The following is a 16,572-nucleotide window of genomic DNA, read 5'->3' on the forward strand; positions in this document are numbered from 1 at the left end:
CACGCGATGGAGTGAGCTCCCGTCACTTGTCCCAGCTCCTCGCCAACCTAGCAGTTCGCAAGAATGCAAATGCAAGTAGATAAATAGGTACCACCACGGTGGGAAAGTAGCAGCGTTGTGTGTCTAGTTGCACTGGCCACGTAACTATGGAAACTGTCTTCGGGGATGAGCACCGCGCCCTAGAATTGGACACGACTGGACTAAATGTCAAGGGGAACCTTTACCTTTACCTAATATATATCAGTGGTAATACTGTATTTTTCGCTTTATAAGACGCACTTCCCCCCCCAAAAGGGGGGGGAGTCTGTCCGTCTTATGGAGCGAAGCTGGCAATTTTGCCCCCACTGGCCCCATGGGGGGAGTCTTGCAAGGGTCTGAGTGAGCCTTCCAGGACCCTTGTGGGGCTCCCCCACCCCCTACGGGGCCAGTGGGGGTGAAATCGCCAGCTTCCAAGACCTTTTCTGATCCTTTCAAGCCCCCGCTGGCCTCATGGGGGGGGTGGGGGGAGCCTCGCAAGGGTCCTGGAACAGAACCTAGGACCCTTTGGAGGCTCACCCTGCCCCCCTGTGGGGCCAGAGGGGGCGAAATCGCCAGCTTCCGGGACCTTTTCTGAGGCTTGAAAGGCTCAGAAAAGGTCCTGGAAGCTGGCAATTTCGCCCCCGCTGGCCCCATGGGGGGTGGGGGGAGCCTCACAAGGGTCCTGGAACAGACCCTAGGACCCTTTGGATGGTCACCCTGCCCCCCTGTGGGGCCAGGGGGGGCGAAATTGCCAGCTTCCGGGACCTTTTCTGAGGCTTGAAAGGCTCAGAAAAGGTCCTGAAAGCTGGCGATTTAGTCCCCACTGGCCCTGTGGGGGGTGGGGGGAGCCCCGTAAGGGTCCTAGGGTGTGTTCCATAAGACGGACCTCTCCATAAGGCTCATCAAATTTTTAGAAGAAAACAGATTATTTTCCTGTTTTCTTCTCCTAAAAATTTGGTGCGTCTTATGGAGTGAAAAATACGATAATTCCATCCTGCAGTTCCCATTATGTGACCTTCCTCCCAAACTATATTGCTCATTGATTCATAATACCTACCTACCTACCTACCTACCTATGTACCCCCATCTCTAATCACCATCATCATTATGTGCCATACATACATACATACATACATACATACATACATACATACATACATACATACATACATACATACATACATACATACATACATACATACATACATACATACATACATACATACATACATCCTGTTCCCATTACTGCCAAGGCACTACTCTGGATGGTTACGACAAATATATTACAAAAAAAAGATCAAAGCATTAAAAGCAACTACAATTAACCTTTGATGACATTGACCAGTAATTCTTAAGATTTTACAGGGCCAGTTGGAAAATGCCAAAAATGTCAGGCTTGTTTTTTTCAAACTTTAAACCCATGATATTGTTAAACATTCTACCCAAAGTGAAAAAGGATGATAACATTTGCTGAAAGGAGTCAGAAGATTCTGAGATTCAGTGATAAACTTCAGACTTTTTTGGTGACATTTCTGGAGGCCAGTTTTCAAACATTCAAGAACTTCAGGTAAATCTCAGCAACTTACAAATTTCTGAAGCTTGCAGAAAAATCACATACATGCATATACCAAGACATACATAGTAATGTTACAGGGGTTGAAATCCAGTAGTAAGTCACAACCAAGCAGACTCATTAAATTAGACAGGTTGGGGTGAGTCAGCTCCTCCATAAGTTCCATTGATTCAGTGGGCCCACTCTAATTGCAACTTACTACTGGATTTCTGCCAGATTGTTTTTTTTTTTTTTTTTTGTCTTAACAGCACTCCTGTTGAGTGGCACTCAGATGTGCGAAGCTCATGTAACCTTAAAACATCAACATCCTTTGTTATGTAGCACATCCCAGCTTTTAAAAAAGCTGAATCCATGCTTAATAGCTCTGAGGTTGAACATTATTATCATTGCCACTTAACAGGTGGTCAGACAGACTATGAAAACTTATTTACACTGGGCTGAAGTCAAAAAATGTGCTTGAGGTTTTTCAGACATATTAAATCAGGCAGCCTGTCTGCAGCCAAGAGCTGGGTGCATTTTCCAGCTTCACAGGGTCTTTGAAGGGAGAGTGATAGTAAGGAACAGAATAAATACATGGTCATGTTGTAGTGTTGCTTACTGGTCTGAGCAAATGGGAGACTCTAATCTTGGTTTAGGAGTGGTTCAAAAATTCATTCTGGCCACATGTTAAAGCAGAGTTGCCAAGTTTGTAAATATTACCATGACCAGTGAATGGAGCAAAACAGAACTGGAAGCTATACTTTCTTCAAGTTGATAGATAGATATCACCATTAGAGATGAAGGTATTCGTATACAAATACAAATATCCCCGCACACGTGGAAATAACGAGGGTTTTTCGTTACGATTTCGCCATGGGGCCAGACTGTCCACTCACAATTTTGCCGCTGCCACTGGCTCCGCAGAGGCTTCCTATCACGCCGTTGTCCTCAATCGATTACCCACTCCTGGCAGGAGGCAGGATGACAAGACTCTCTGCCAGGTTGGAGAGTGGCTAATCCATTGCGGAGAACGGCATGATAGGAAGGCTCTGCGGAGCCAGAAGGAGCAGCAAAATCGTGAGTGAACCCTCGTTATTTCCACCTGTGTGGGGATATTTGTATATGAATATGAATGCCCCCATCGCTAATCACCATCATCATTATGTGCCATCAAAATGTATTTGTCAATTGAATGTTATCAGTTATACTGTACTTTGGACTAGGGACCCTCTCCCATTTTTCCCAGTGGGTTATTAAATATTTGATTTTTTTAAATTGTGCAGTATTATTCAGCAGAATGACGAGTCACAGATAACATGTCATAGCAAATCATTCTTGCTTGAGAATAAACCTCAGCGAAACAATGCCAGTAAAGCAGAAAGGGTTGAAGATGAAGGTCTTGATTAAGCAACATAAATATTACCTTTTGTTTCCAGAAGCTCACTATGAATGCTAAATTACCACCACCACCCCTTTCACTTGCCTCCATAGCAACTGTGTCTGGTGGGCAACTACATTAGCTATCAGGCCATATTCAAGGGGCAATGGATGTTATGGGCCAAGGCCCTACTTATGCCCCTACTTTTGAAAGTAATTTCAAATACAAAGACTTTTCATTTAAAAATCTGATGTTTTCCAGTGCATGCTTAGAAAACAGAGATAGCTGCACTTCCCTATGAGTGAACAAAATATATCCAACTCACAGTTGGGTAATACATTTCTTAAGATCAACTAAAATGCCATTAAAGAGCCTGGCAAGTTTTTAGGTCGTCCAGAGTGCATCATTAGACTCAGTAGTAGAAAAGCAGAAGATGGGGGTAGAGCTTATTGTTTTAATGCTTCTTAATGTTTTTAAATAATTTTTTAAAAATGCATGCATTAAATTTATTCATCATTTATTAACTCTCTATGAGGACCTGCCCTTTAAGCTGGCCCAGAGGCTCTAGGAAGTGCAAAATGCATCAGCCAAACTAGTGTCATGTGTGAATGAATTTGATCACATCAAAGGACTGGCTTCCTGCCAATTTCCGGGCCATGCTCAAGGTTTTAATTCTAGCTTATAAAGCCCTTAATCGTTTGGGGCCCCATTATCTGTTGGCACGTCTTTGCTTCAGAACATCAGCCTGTAATATTTGTTCCTCACAGGCTTTGCTTCTTTGGGTTGCTACACTGAGAGAGGCAAAAACTGTTTGTGCCTACTAGAAATTGTGCCTTCTTGGTTGTGGCCACATTCTTATAGAATGGGTTCCTATTATAAGTACAGTGGTGCCTCGCTTGACGATGTTAATTCGTTCCAGCGAAATCGTCAAACGAAAATTGCCCATTTAAAACATTGTTTTGCGATCGCAAAAGTGATCGCAAAAACATCGATGTAATGTGGATTCGTCGTACAGCGGGGTAATCGTCCAGCGGGGCACGACTGAACATTAACAGCTCTCCCTCCCATCCTGTAAGAGGATGTTAAAGACCACACCTTTTCAAGAAGTGTTCAAGGACATCTTCTTTTGTTGTTGTTTAGTCGTTAAGTCATGTCCGACTCTTTGTGACCCCATGGACCAGAGCACGCCAGGATCTCCTGTCTTCCACTGACTCCCGGAGTTTGGTCAAATTCATGTTGGTAGCTTTGATGACGCTGTCCAAATTTGTGTTCCCTGATTCCGCTGGCATTTGGATTTTTATTTATGGTGTATGTCTTATTTGTGGTTGTTAATATTTTTCCTCGGTCAAGGGGTTATTGTTTCGTTGTAAACCACTTACAGTAGTGCCCAGCACTAAGTAAAGCAGTATATAAATATGCAAAATAAATAAATAAAATAAATATTGCACAATATCAGGGTGGGTTATAAGACCTAGCGACTGAGAAATTTTGAAAATAATAATATATTTTTTAAAAACATTAAATGCCACCTCAGGCTTTTCCAGAGGCACATGAAAAGTATCCCAAGTTGACCAAAAGATTGCCATCCATTGTGGTGGAGCCGTCTGAGACGGGCGATGTGGAAAGTGGAGAGCTTCGTTGGCCACCAGATGATCTGAAATCCATGGAGGAGAAGAAGGCAATGGCGGCTCAGAGGGCTTGTGCTCAACAACAGCAAATGGATCTTGAAAGTAAGGATACTTCTAATGAACTGTATTGATGGGAATCTGCATTTTCAGAACTACTCAAGGGCCTGCCCTTCCCAGTAAATGATACTACTGTATCATTTGTCCTCAGAAATGTCTGCTTTCATTTAAGATCATCTGTGACTTCTCTCATCATCTGAACCCTGAACTGTGGTTGAATCTAATTCTGGCTTGTTGAAAACCATGATTTGAATTGTCTTGTGTTAAACAATCTGTAGTCAAGATTAACTACAGTTTGTCACATTAAAATGAAATGAGAAACTGCTGTCAGTTTAAGGAGCAGCGATGAAAACCTTTATCTTCCACACTGATATACTGGAGGAGGAAAAAACAGCCGCAGAGAAGCATGTGAGTCCCGAAGTAAAACTTGGCTCATTCTGATCTTGATCAAACATGGTTTATTCTCATACCTAGACATACTCTGATGGTTCCTATTTAATGCATATGTATGAAAAACGACATGTCGGTAAACAGGTGTTTCTATTCCCCAACTAAGAAGTGCTGCAGAATAAATTCAGAGGTGCTTCACCAGGTTTTCTCGTGTACCCTAAACATCTGGGAAAAGCTCAGTGAAATACATCATTGAGCCATGACTGACAGTGGCTCGGTGGTTTGTGCCCGTAATGTGTTTAGATCAAGACATTCTTGTTTGCATTATCCATTCACTTTGTGAAATTTGTAGGATTAGAGGCAGATATCCATCTGGAAATTCCAACTAGAGATGGGCATGAACCTCCCGTTTGGCAGTTCATGCTGGATTGTTTACCGGTTGAACAGTTCCCTGCCTCCTCTGGTGAATGCCCTTTCAGAGGCTGCGCATGGAGGAGGCAGGGCAGGGAAGCTGGGCCACAGCTTCTGAGTGGGCACTCATTGGAGGAGGCGGTGCTGGGAACTGCTGAATTCCTGTTGGGTCCACAAACAAAGTGGCACAAACCACTGAACCAGTCGTTCATGTCTAATATCTAATCCCAACGGTGGTTTTTTTGTGTATGTGGTGACGCCTCCATTTTGCAGAGCACAGTTTGCAGAATAAAATCTTTTAAATATTCGCCTTTTAAAGGAGAAAGATGATGTATATATGTATGTATGTATGTACGTATGTATGTACGTACGTACAGTGGTGCCTCGCTAGACAGTTACCCTGCATGACAGTTTTTTCACTAGACATTGGCTTTTTGCGATCGCTATAGCAATTCACAAAACAGTGATTCCTATGGGGGAATTTCGCTGGACAATGTTTGGTCCCTGCTTCGCAAACCGATTTTTGCTAGACGACGATTTTGACAGCTCTCTCCGCGCTCACAAACCGGGTGTTTTCGAGACCTAAGCTTCGCAAGAAAGCAATTTAAACAGCTGATCGGCAGATCGCAAAGCGGCTTTCCTATGGCCAATCTTCGCTAGAAAACGATGATTCTTCCCCATTCAGTGTATTCCAATGGGGAAATGCTTTTCACTAGACAATGATTTTGCTAAACAGCTATTTCAGTGGAATGGATTATCATCGTCTAGCAAGGCACCACTGTATGTATGTATGTATGTATGTATGTATGTATGTATGTATGTATGTATGTATGTATGTATGTATGTATGTATGTATGTATGTATGTATGTATGTATGTATGTATGTATGTATGTATGTATGTATGTATGTATGTATGTACCCTGTTTTTCTGAAAATAAGACCTAGACCTAGTACAGACCTGGGCAAAGTGTGGCCCAAAGGCCACATAAGGCGCACGAGCCGCTCTTGTCCGGCCTGCGGACAATTTTGAACATCAAAACCACTTATAGCTTTTAGTCTAAAGTTGATCAGTTGCTTATCTTTAAAATACCGCTTTAGTATTTGTGAAGATTAACAAGTTTAAAATAAAAACAATCATAACATCACTGTTTCATGTTACTTTTAAATAAAGTTGGTTCGGCCCCCGAACACAGTTCGGATTTTTCATGTGGCCCCCCCTACAGAAATTAATTGCCCACCCCTGACCTAGTATGATTGTTCAGGATGCTTGTCATATAAGCCCTACCCTAAAAATAAGCCCCAGTTAAGTGAAACCCTGCCCTCCACCCTTGTGCAGCTACCAGAAGATGGCATGACTGTATTTGAATAAATGTTGATTGTTGTACTTGAAAAAATAAAACATCCCCTAAAAATATTTTGATAAATAAATAAAAATAAAATAAGCCCTAGTGCATTTTTGGAGCAAAAATTAGTGTAAGACCCTGTCTTATTTTCAGGGAAACATGATATATATATATACATATGTATGTACGACTAAAAGACTAAACAACGTGTGTGTGTGTGTGTGTGTGTGTGTGTGTGTGTGTGTGTGTGTGTGTGTGTGTGTGTGTGTGTGTGTGTGTGTGTGTGTGTGTGTGTGTGTGTGTGTTTAGGATGGTTCATTAATCCTCCTCCCATTGCCCATTTTTTCCCTCCATTCCCAACTGCTTTTTCTTACTGAATGATGCAAATTTACACGAGACACCCCAAATGGGAGGAAAACAGCTGTGTACTGTGGCAGTAAGCATTGGGCAAGTTGGCAAGTCTGTGTTTGTCAGAAAATTGTCAGCACTATGGAAGGATGAGGGTAGAGATGGAAGCATGAAACACATCTGAATGTTGCAGCATGGTCTTTTAAGTGCTAGCCCCAGCCATGATGAAAGGGGATTTGAATCCAAGTGTTCTAAGCCAACTACAGTCACATGGAAGTAAACATGAAGAAACTTGTTTCTCTCTAGGTGCTGCCCCTCATCAAGAAGACACTGGAGAAAGTGCAAAATCTACCGAGGCCAGACCTGATGACGACGACTAAAGAAGCCCATTCAGTCTGAGGTGGAACCTACTTGGAAAGCCAGCACATTCCGAAGACATGTCAAAGTGATCTGTATAAAACTGTGGAAGGTTTTGCTTTTCTTTTTATGAAAAAGTTAGCACATGACAAGGAATTTATGGGTGTTAGAACTGTTCCTTTCAAATGTTTACCTTTTCAGGCTGGAATGCTTATAATTTAAATTTCCTTTTGGGGGAAATGGAGCGCATGATGAAAATACCGTCCTGTTACTCTAACGAAAGGCACAAGAGAAAAAAATAAAACAAAGCTACATGCGTAATGTACACAAACACCCTCGTTTCGTTGTAATTAACACTTTTAAATGAAATTGCTACATTAGAATAGGGCTGCCATCAGATATCTGGGGCAACTCAAAAAGGGTTTGCTTTGCTACAGAACACCTTAAATGTTTTCAACCTGCCTTTGGTTTAGCAATGGAAAAACTAGCACTGTGATATTATGGATAATAGATGTAATATAATGTTGCCATCTGGCTTTCTACCTTTTTTTTATGGAGACAGAAGATTAACTTTTGGGCTATATGGGAATTTAGGATGGTGGCGAACAGGGATTTCAGCCCGTTGCCCCCTCTCTCTCTTTTGTGCAAATTTAAACAAACCAGCCTTTTATCAACGCAATGTACTTTAAAGACAGCGAGTCACTCTTAAGGAGCTCTTTTATTGATGTACATTTCTTGGATGGAAAGACCGTTTAATTGTTGTTTGTGAACCAAGTCAATTTTGTGCAACTTTGACTGGGCTTTGCTGATATTTGTACACCTAATGTGCAGCCCGGCTTCCACGCTGGTATAACCAGGCGCTTGCCTCAAATCAAGTGCAGGAGGTAGGGTGGCTGCTATTTATATTAAAGCTGAACTTGTTCCAAGGTGTTAATAGGAAATATTGTTGCTATTTTTATGACATTTAAAAATATATAGCTATAGACAGATATAGGCAACTGAAATTTTTACATATAGTTTTTGGGTCTAATTTCTGGGCAGAAACTGGCTAGAAGAGATATGGGATTTTGCCTACTTAATAATCACCCTTCACACCTTTGTATCTTATTTTGACTAGTCAGTCTGCTAGGAGTTTTTAATGCAGTGGTGAATGTATTTTGAATAGCAGCAGCTGCAGTGAATAGAGTTATAAATGTTAGTAGGCTTATCTTTCAGGCTCGAAACCATATAATTGTCATTTCCTTTCATCTGGGAAGCCATGAAATTCTGTGTAGTTTTGCAAGTAAGGATTTCAATGCATAATCATCACCGCTCTCGTGGAATTACAATTCCCAGGTTTCAGGGTTGGGAAGGAGAGAGCAAGCTGTGTCAGTTCCACTGATCTCAAGCAAACAAACTTGTTTCAACAGTTGACTCCAGTTAGGTCTGCTTGTAGCGACTATTTTCATATCACAAGGGGATTTCCCTCCACTGTATCAGCATAAAGAGTATTTTTATTCTGACTGTAATTCCTACATCTGATATCTGGGGATCCATGGAAACCTGCAGTTCTTCAATATGCCCTGATTCTTTGCATGTTTTGGTCAAAAATTAGCCCCACTTAAAACAATGGAGAAGGTTTGAAGATGGTGGATGGCGCTTTAATAACAAACATATTGTTGAGCTCACCAAACTTTATTTTACATACATACTAGCTAAGGTGCTTTGTAGGAGTGTTTCGGATTTTAAAAGAATATATTTTCTTACTAAGATTGCTGTGCTCCCTTAAAAATATGCATGTTTTTCCTCTGATAGGATGGAGACCTTGTGGGGACAGAGGTTGTAATTAGAGAGTTTGGCATTTCATGCCAGTTCCTTAATTGGCCAAACAAGTGTTTGGCACTTCAAAGTCCTGCCTCCTCCAGCAGGCACCCACTCAGAGGTAGTGCCAAGAGGAGGCGAGGCAGGGAAGCCGGGGTGCTACTTCTGAGTGTGCGCCCACTGGAAGAGGCAGGGCTTTGAAGTGCTGGACACCTGTTTGGCCAAGAAACGAACCAGCAGTTTGTGTCCGTCTCCAGTTGTGATACTTAATACAAATTATGTTTGTATTCAATTAATGCTCGTTTACTCGGACCCCCAAAAAACCAGATGTCCGTCTGTTGAAAAAAACTTGGAAATGTGCCTCCCAGAAATACCCCCCCCCAGCCAACATGGCCGGGAAGAAGCCAACAGAGATGATGAAGACTTTTTTTTTTGCTTCCTGATAAAATGAACAAGTGTGATGATTGGCATGCGAATTTCAATAACCAAGAAGTAGAGACCAGCATTTAGGAAAGTTAGTTTTGGGGACTACAGCTCCTAGAATCTGAGGATTCTTTAAGTAACTTTTCCAATCATCTGATAGGAATATTGACTTATTCACTGTCACTCATCTATTTAATTAACCCATCCGTTTCTGTCTTCTCTCAGCCTCTGTCACACTTCTGGAAAAATCAAGGTGAAGAAAATATTTTGAGAGTAGCAGAGGCAGTATAATGGTTACCTCCGAGACTCTGAAAATGATGTGAAGGTGTACATGTTGGTTGGGTTGAGGTGTAATTCCATTTTTAAAAAGCTATGTTCATACAGCTGTGACTCATCCTAAAAGTCTGTATTTCTTTCATTCTCAACTAAATATAGTGTTTAAAATTTTATAATATACTGGGCAACCAAATAAAGCAGGCAAGATGAATGAATGTGTGAAATTGAGTGTTTTTGCTTCCAGAACTGGGGGTTTGCAAAATGCTTCATCCTTGTAAATAGTATGGAATGATGATATTCCTTCTGGCTTCTTTTCAAGTTCATCTTGTTCTTTTCAAGTTCAAATTGTCCTTAAACTTTATTTCCAGAATCCTTTTCTGTGTGAGGATCACTAGCCATACTTTACAGAGACTATTCTTAGTAAAGAAATGTTGATCTAACTTAAAGACTTCTGTGCAGTAGACATTTAATAATATACTACAAGGAAACTTCTTCCTGCTCCCTGTCAGAGAAACCTTAATGTATATAGAAAAATGTAATCCTTTCTCTGAATCACTGGAAGTTGGTGTCAGTGTCTCTTTAGAGTAAGTTGCTATATTAGAATATAATGTGTTTTGGTAAATTGGATTTTTTTTAAAATTGGGAGGCTTAATGTCTCTGTGATGGACAACTTGCTGGCTAAGTGTCTTTAGCCAAAGAATATTTCAAGCCCCCAACTATAGTGAAATAATGTGGGATTCTGCTTCTTCCCCCTCCTGGGCTCTTGGTTGCACCTTCTTGTTCTGCCAGATGCTCTTATTCACAAGGCACTGACAACAGCAACAAAATGGCAGGCTGAGAAGCATGCTGGAATATTTATTCCAACAACCAAAGCAGTCGGTGCAGGCAATGAGGGAAATGTATTACCAGAGCTTAAAAGTAACAAGTTACTAATGATGTAGTTGTTTGTGATCAGTTACCGTATTTTTCCATGTATAAGACGCTCCCCCACTTTTCTAGCCCAAAATTAAGAAATCTAAGTGGGGCTTAGCAAGAGGAGGGGAAAGCAAGGATCAAAGCCCTGCAGGATCTCTTTGATCTCTGCTTTCCCCTCCACTTATTTTTGTTCTCTCCTCAGTTTACTTCCGTGTATAAGACGACCTTCAATTTAAAGATTTTAGACAAAAGTATAGTCTTATACACGGAAAAATACGGTACTCTTTTTTTGGGGGGGGATGATGACATAGCCCATCTACATCTCAAAATAAAGGGAGTAAGATGGAAATCATCTTACTAGTGTAATGAGTAATCTTTTCTAACTACTTTCATGGGACATTTTAAAGCACTTTTAAGGAGCATTTCGATTGGATTTTTCACAATTTATGCCACTGCACTATCAACCTTGCCCTGTAACAAAAAAAAAAAAGGTTTGGCTGTGCTGTCAAGTCAGTTCTGACTTACGGCGAATATACAGAAGTGATTTAGCATTCCCTTCTTCTGGGTGCACCGTGGGACTGTGCAGCTTGCTCAAGGCTGCACAGGCTGTCTCTAGTCGCAGGAAGCAAACTCCCAGTGTCTGGCTGTGCAGCCAGATACCTCAAGCACTGAGCTCTCAGCCAGTACAACAAAAAAGGAATGAATAGGAATTAGGAGATAAGCTGATAGACTACTTTTTCAGCAGTCCAGTGAATGACAACAACAAAGTATTTTCCAAACACTGTGACAAATAATGGGAGCTGATGCTCCTTAAAAGTAACTTGCCAAGCTCTGAGCATTGTACTCCCACTGAGCCAAAGAATCCTATCCTTTCAGCCAAAGTGATTTGCTCTTGGGGAGCATAGGACCGAAGTGGGAGGTGTATTTCTCATACTGGGAATGAGCTGAAACACAGCTAACCTTTGCTTAAAGGTAAAGGTAAAGGTTCCCCTTGGCAATTTTTGTCCAGTCGTGTTTGACTCTAGGGGGCGGTGCTCATCCCCGTTTCCAAGCCATAGAGCCAGCATTTGTCCGAAGACAATCTTCCGTTGTCATGTGGCCAGTGTGACTTAGACACGGAACGCTGTTACCTTCCCACCGAAGTGGTCCCTATTTATCTACTCCCATTTGCATGCTTTCGAACCTCTAGGTTGGCGGGAGCTGGGACAAGCAACGGGCGCTCACTCCGTCGCGTGGATTCGATCTTACAGCTGAAGATCTACAGACCTTACAGCACAGAGGCTTCTGCAGTTTAACCCGCAGCGCCACCACGTCCCTAACCTTTGCTTAGGAAGGCATGAATCTGGCTCATATTCCTTCCATATATGATCTCCAGTCATGCCTTCCTGTGGCTTTTTCCAGCATTCTGTTCCACCTCTTCTTTTAACAAAGGATTTATATGGGTTGCAGGCAGACTTTGGGGGAAAAAATAGCTTTTTGGACTACAGCCCACAGAATGCTGACTCAAGGATGGTGAGGGTTGCAGTCCGAAAGGTTATTTGAGCTGCTGTAGTGAAAAAGCATCCGCAACCAGGCTTTCAAACCAACCCAAACTCAAATAGTTAGTGTTACAAGAAGGATACCTTATAACAAAGCACTACTGATAAGAGAAAATCCATTACTGTGCCAGCTACAATGAGCATGGAAACTATGTTCTGGAGAAGAGAGCAATCCAAGGGAGCGACCGATGTGGTCAAAGTACCTGCTACTCAGAAGTGTCAGGATATTTGATGATGCGAGATCTGATTCCACCACACCTATTTAAGTGCTTCTATATAGTGGGCAGTGTTTTACTTTCCTGTTCCTCAGCACGCTTTCCCCACTTTTAGAGAATTGCAAGAATTTTGTTTGTTTCTGATCAAAACATATCAGAAATTCTTCTTGAGTTTTAACTTGAGATCAGCTTGAAGGAGCCAAAGATAAAAAATACTGAGACTTGGGAAATTCATGATTCAGGCCCAGGAATCTGACTGCTTAAACCTCTGTAAAGTCTGGGTTAGAATCCCTGTCCATTCAACTACATTAGTATTGATTTAGAGTTGCCAGCTCTTTTTTCCAGAAAGGCTCCTCATCTTTAAGAGCCTCATGGCGTAGCGGGTAAACTGCTGTACTGTAGCCAAAATTTTGCTCACAACCCGGGGTTCAATCCCAGGTAGCCGGCTCAAGGTTGACTCAGCCTTCCATCCTTCCGAGGTTGGTAAAATGAGTACCCAGCTTGCTGGGGGGGTGCAATGGGTAGCCTGCATAATTAACTTGCAAACTGCCCATAGAGTGCTTGAAGCACTACGGGGTGGTATATAAGCAGCACGCTTTGCTTTAACACCAATACAGTAGACACCCACAACACAATTCTTCTCCATGCTGGGAGCACATCTGATAAGTGAATTCACTTACTGCTAATGTCAAGAATTCTGTTTCAAACCTGCCATTTGTTATAATTTTCTTTGAAATTGAGTTTGAAACAACTGGAGGATTTTTAAAATATGAAACACAGGAGAGGCAGCTTTCTGAGTCCCTCCCTGCCCTTCAAAGCCACAACCTGTTCATGTAAGGCATGATATTTAAATGAACCCCATAGCCATATTATTCATTGCACACAGGCTCAGAGTACAGGGTTTGCCGAAATCAGCTCAAGCCATTGTTCAGTCCCAAATATATTGACCCTAGTGACTACCTCTGTCTATCTCAACGAAAATGCATGAATACAACAACCATTTTGGAAATGTTTGTTGCAGAGTTTTGAATTTCCGTTAAAATTCATTTTTGCTATTCTGTAGAAATACTGAGACCCACAAAGGAGAACAGCTACAAGTTCTCCAGAATTCACCCCTTTCTGATTAACTGACACTTACAGTCTCAGTAACTCACTCTGAGACGTTTGTAGGAAAAAGAATATAAAACATTACTTACAGTTACTTGAACTTGTGTATGCTGCTTTACTGCATACATACTTAGCAACCAACTGAGCAAATCAACAGCAAACAAGCAACTGCAGCCAAATGTGGAAAGAGAGAGAAACAGGCAGCAGAGGGGCGGGGCTATCTTCACATTCAAAGGATGGAAGAAACAATTGGTAAGTGCTGGATAAATGATTACCTCAATCCAGAAAAGTCAGCCGCAGTCACAGAAATTACAGACAGTATATGAGGTTACAAATAAAATTCCTGCAATGTTCTACATCAGTACATTTTAATCCGTTTAGCAACACAGTCGATATAATCATAGAATCATGGAGTTGGAAGGGGCCTATAAGGCCATCAAGTCCAACTTCCTGCTCATTGTAGGAACCCAAATCAAAATATATCTGACAGATGTTTGTCCAATTTTCTCTTGAATGCTTCCAGCATTGGAGCACTCACCAGCTCCCGAGGTAATCATTTCCATTGTTGTACTGCTCTAAGAGTTAGGAAGGTTCTCCTGGTATTTAGGCTAAATCTGGCTTCCTGTAACTTGAGGCCATTGTTGCGTGTCCTGCACTCTGGGATAATCGAGAACAGAGTTTGAAAAGCGCTATCATATCTCCCCTAAGTCTCCTTTTCTCAAGACTAAACATGCCCAGTTTTAAAAGTCTTTACTGTACTCATAGCGGTTGGTTTGTCGGCATGCTTCTTAAAGTGCGGTACACAGTACTCTAGAAGAGCCCTAACCAGTAATGATGAACTAGTTAAACATTTTATAACTGTGAAACACTTCTTGCTCTCTCTCTCAATGACTAATGATTAGTAATCAGAAAGAGGATGAACAGCAAAGAAGACTGAGACAGAAAACTTTTTTGTTCATTTGAGGAAAACAAAACTTTCATTAAATCTGCATAACTTGCAGATATCGTATTAATTTTACCTATGTATGGGAGTGTTGTCTTGTCTGATGGTGATTTCTGTATTTCTTTTTGTTCGGGATCAAAATGCTTTGTAGAAAGTAAAAAGGAGGGGAAACACCCTCAAGATGCTTGGATAATATTTTTCTAGTATATTACAAGCAGTGGTGGGATGGGTGGGGGAGGGACAGATTTTGTGGAATAAGATATTGTTGGATTCTGCTCCTTTGTAGCTCCTCAAAAAAAAGTTTTTTGTAAATTACCAGCTGTATATAACCTTCAATTATTGTGTGTCCTATAGATGTATTTAGTCAATTAAAAGCCTACAATGGACCCAGTTTGACGAGGTGGTATCTATCTATCTATCTATCTATCTATCTATCTATCTATCTATCTATCTATCTATCTATCTATCTATCTATCTATCTATCTGTCTGTCTGTCTGTCTGTCTGTCTGTCTGTCTGTCTGTCCGTCCGTCCGTCCGTCCGTCCGTCCGTCCGTCCGTCCGTCCGTCCGTCCGTCCGTCCACCCACCCACCCACCCACCCACCCACCCACCTACCCTCCTACCTACCTACCTACCTACCTACCCATCCATCCATCCACCCACCTACCCACCTACCCACCTACCTACCTACTCTGAGTAGATAATATTCAGATTAATAGGCCCTCGCACCTCCAACGATGACAACAAAATAATTAAAAGAACCATATACACAGCAGAAAAACCAAATGGCAATAGCTAAACAAAATTTCAAATTAGGTCCTAGTGGTCAAAAATGTCCTTGAAAGCTGCTTTGTAGAGCTCTGTTTTGAGCATCTTTCTAAAAGTTAAGGTGTGGTGGTGGCTGACACGCCTTTGAAAACAGAGCATTACGAAGAATTGAGGCAACAACTGAGAAGGACCAGTTCCCAGTCAAAGTTATATTAATCTTAGCAATGCAGAGCTGGAAGGGATCCTATAGATCATCAGGTCTTGCTGAACTCCCCACTTCTGGCTCTGGAGAATTGTCCTGATTTATGCACCATAAATGAATTGGCATTAAGTCATAGCCAGAACGTGCTACTAGTTAAAAAGACACCATTACACTCCTGTGTTCCCATGGTGTGGCTGGGTGCATGGCAGGGAATGCAACCAGCACCACCTTAATTTTCAGTTCACTGCTACAACTTACACCATTACACTGACATCTAAACTGTCGATGGGATTCTGGCCACACTCAGATGGAACAGGACCTTTCTTTTCAGACCCAGTGCTGAAATTGTGAAGAAGGGAACAACGAAGGGGACAAGACTAGACATTTTCTTGTCTGTGTGTTCACAGCACCCTGTTGAACAACACCTGAATAGGAGTACAGTTTGTGTTAGAAATGGTATACTAGAAGAGAAAGTCAAAGGGATGGATTCATTGTAGCAGCTGTACCGGTGGTGTCTGAGGACTTTCATACCCATGTTAGATTTGCTCCAGATTTTAGTCTGAACTTTCCAAGGTGCTGGAGGAATGAGAGTTGGTACAGAGTTCAGCACCCTGGAGAGCTCATATAAGGTCCCATCTAAAACCCTAGGAAGATTTGCCAACCCTGTAAAATCAAAGTATTCAGAACCTTCAATAAGAGCACAAAATAAACATGAATGCAAATACTGTACTATTTTATTTTCATGCTGCCCATTCAATGCAGGATTCTCAAAGCAGTTAACACATGGCTGAAACACAATAAAAAGTGTGAAAAATCTAAAAACATTTAAAAAAACATGATTTTGCCAGAAATACCTTCCTTCGACATAGTTTGTGTGGCACCAAGAAGTTGAACTCTGCTTA

At 41.6% G+C, this 16,572-nt stretch overlaps 1 protein-coding gene across 5 annotated transcripts in view; it reads left to right on the forward strand.

The window, feature by feature from the left end:
• The window catches only part of LBHD2 (LBH domain containing 2), a 71,104-nt gene extending 56,013 nt beyond the window's left edge, over nucleotides 1-15,091 (forward strand). For all 5 annotated transcript variants that reach the window (XM_072986702.2, XM_078383807.1, XM_078383806.1 and 2 more), the window contains exons 4-5: nucleotides 4,483-4,678; nucleotides 7,433-15,091. In XM_072986702.2, the coding sequence (XP_072842803.1) occupies nucleotides 4,483-4,678; nucleotides 7,433-7,506 (270 nt within the window). In that variant the 3' untranslated portion in view covers nucleotides 7,507-15,091. The remainder of the gene's footprint in view (nucleotides 1-4,482; nucleotides 4,679-7,432) is intronic.
• The last annotated feature ends 1,481 nt before the right edge of the window (nucleotides 15,092-16,572 follow it).

This window comes from Pogona vitticeps, chromosome 1 (genome assembly GCF_051106095.1).
Source record: "Pogona vitticeps strain Pit_001003342236 chromosome 1, PviZW2.1, whole genome shotgun sequence".
NCBI classification, from domain to species: domain Eukaryota; kingdom Metazoa; phylum Chordata; class Lepidosauria; order Squamata; family Agamidae; genus Pogona; species Pogona vitticeps.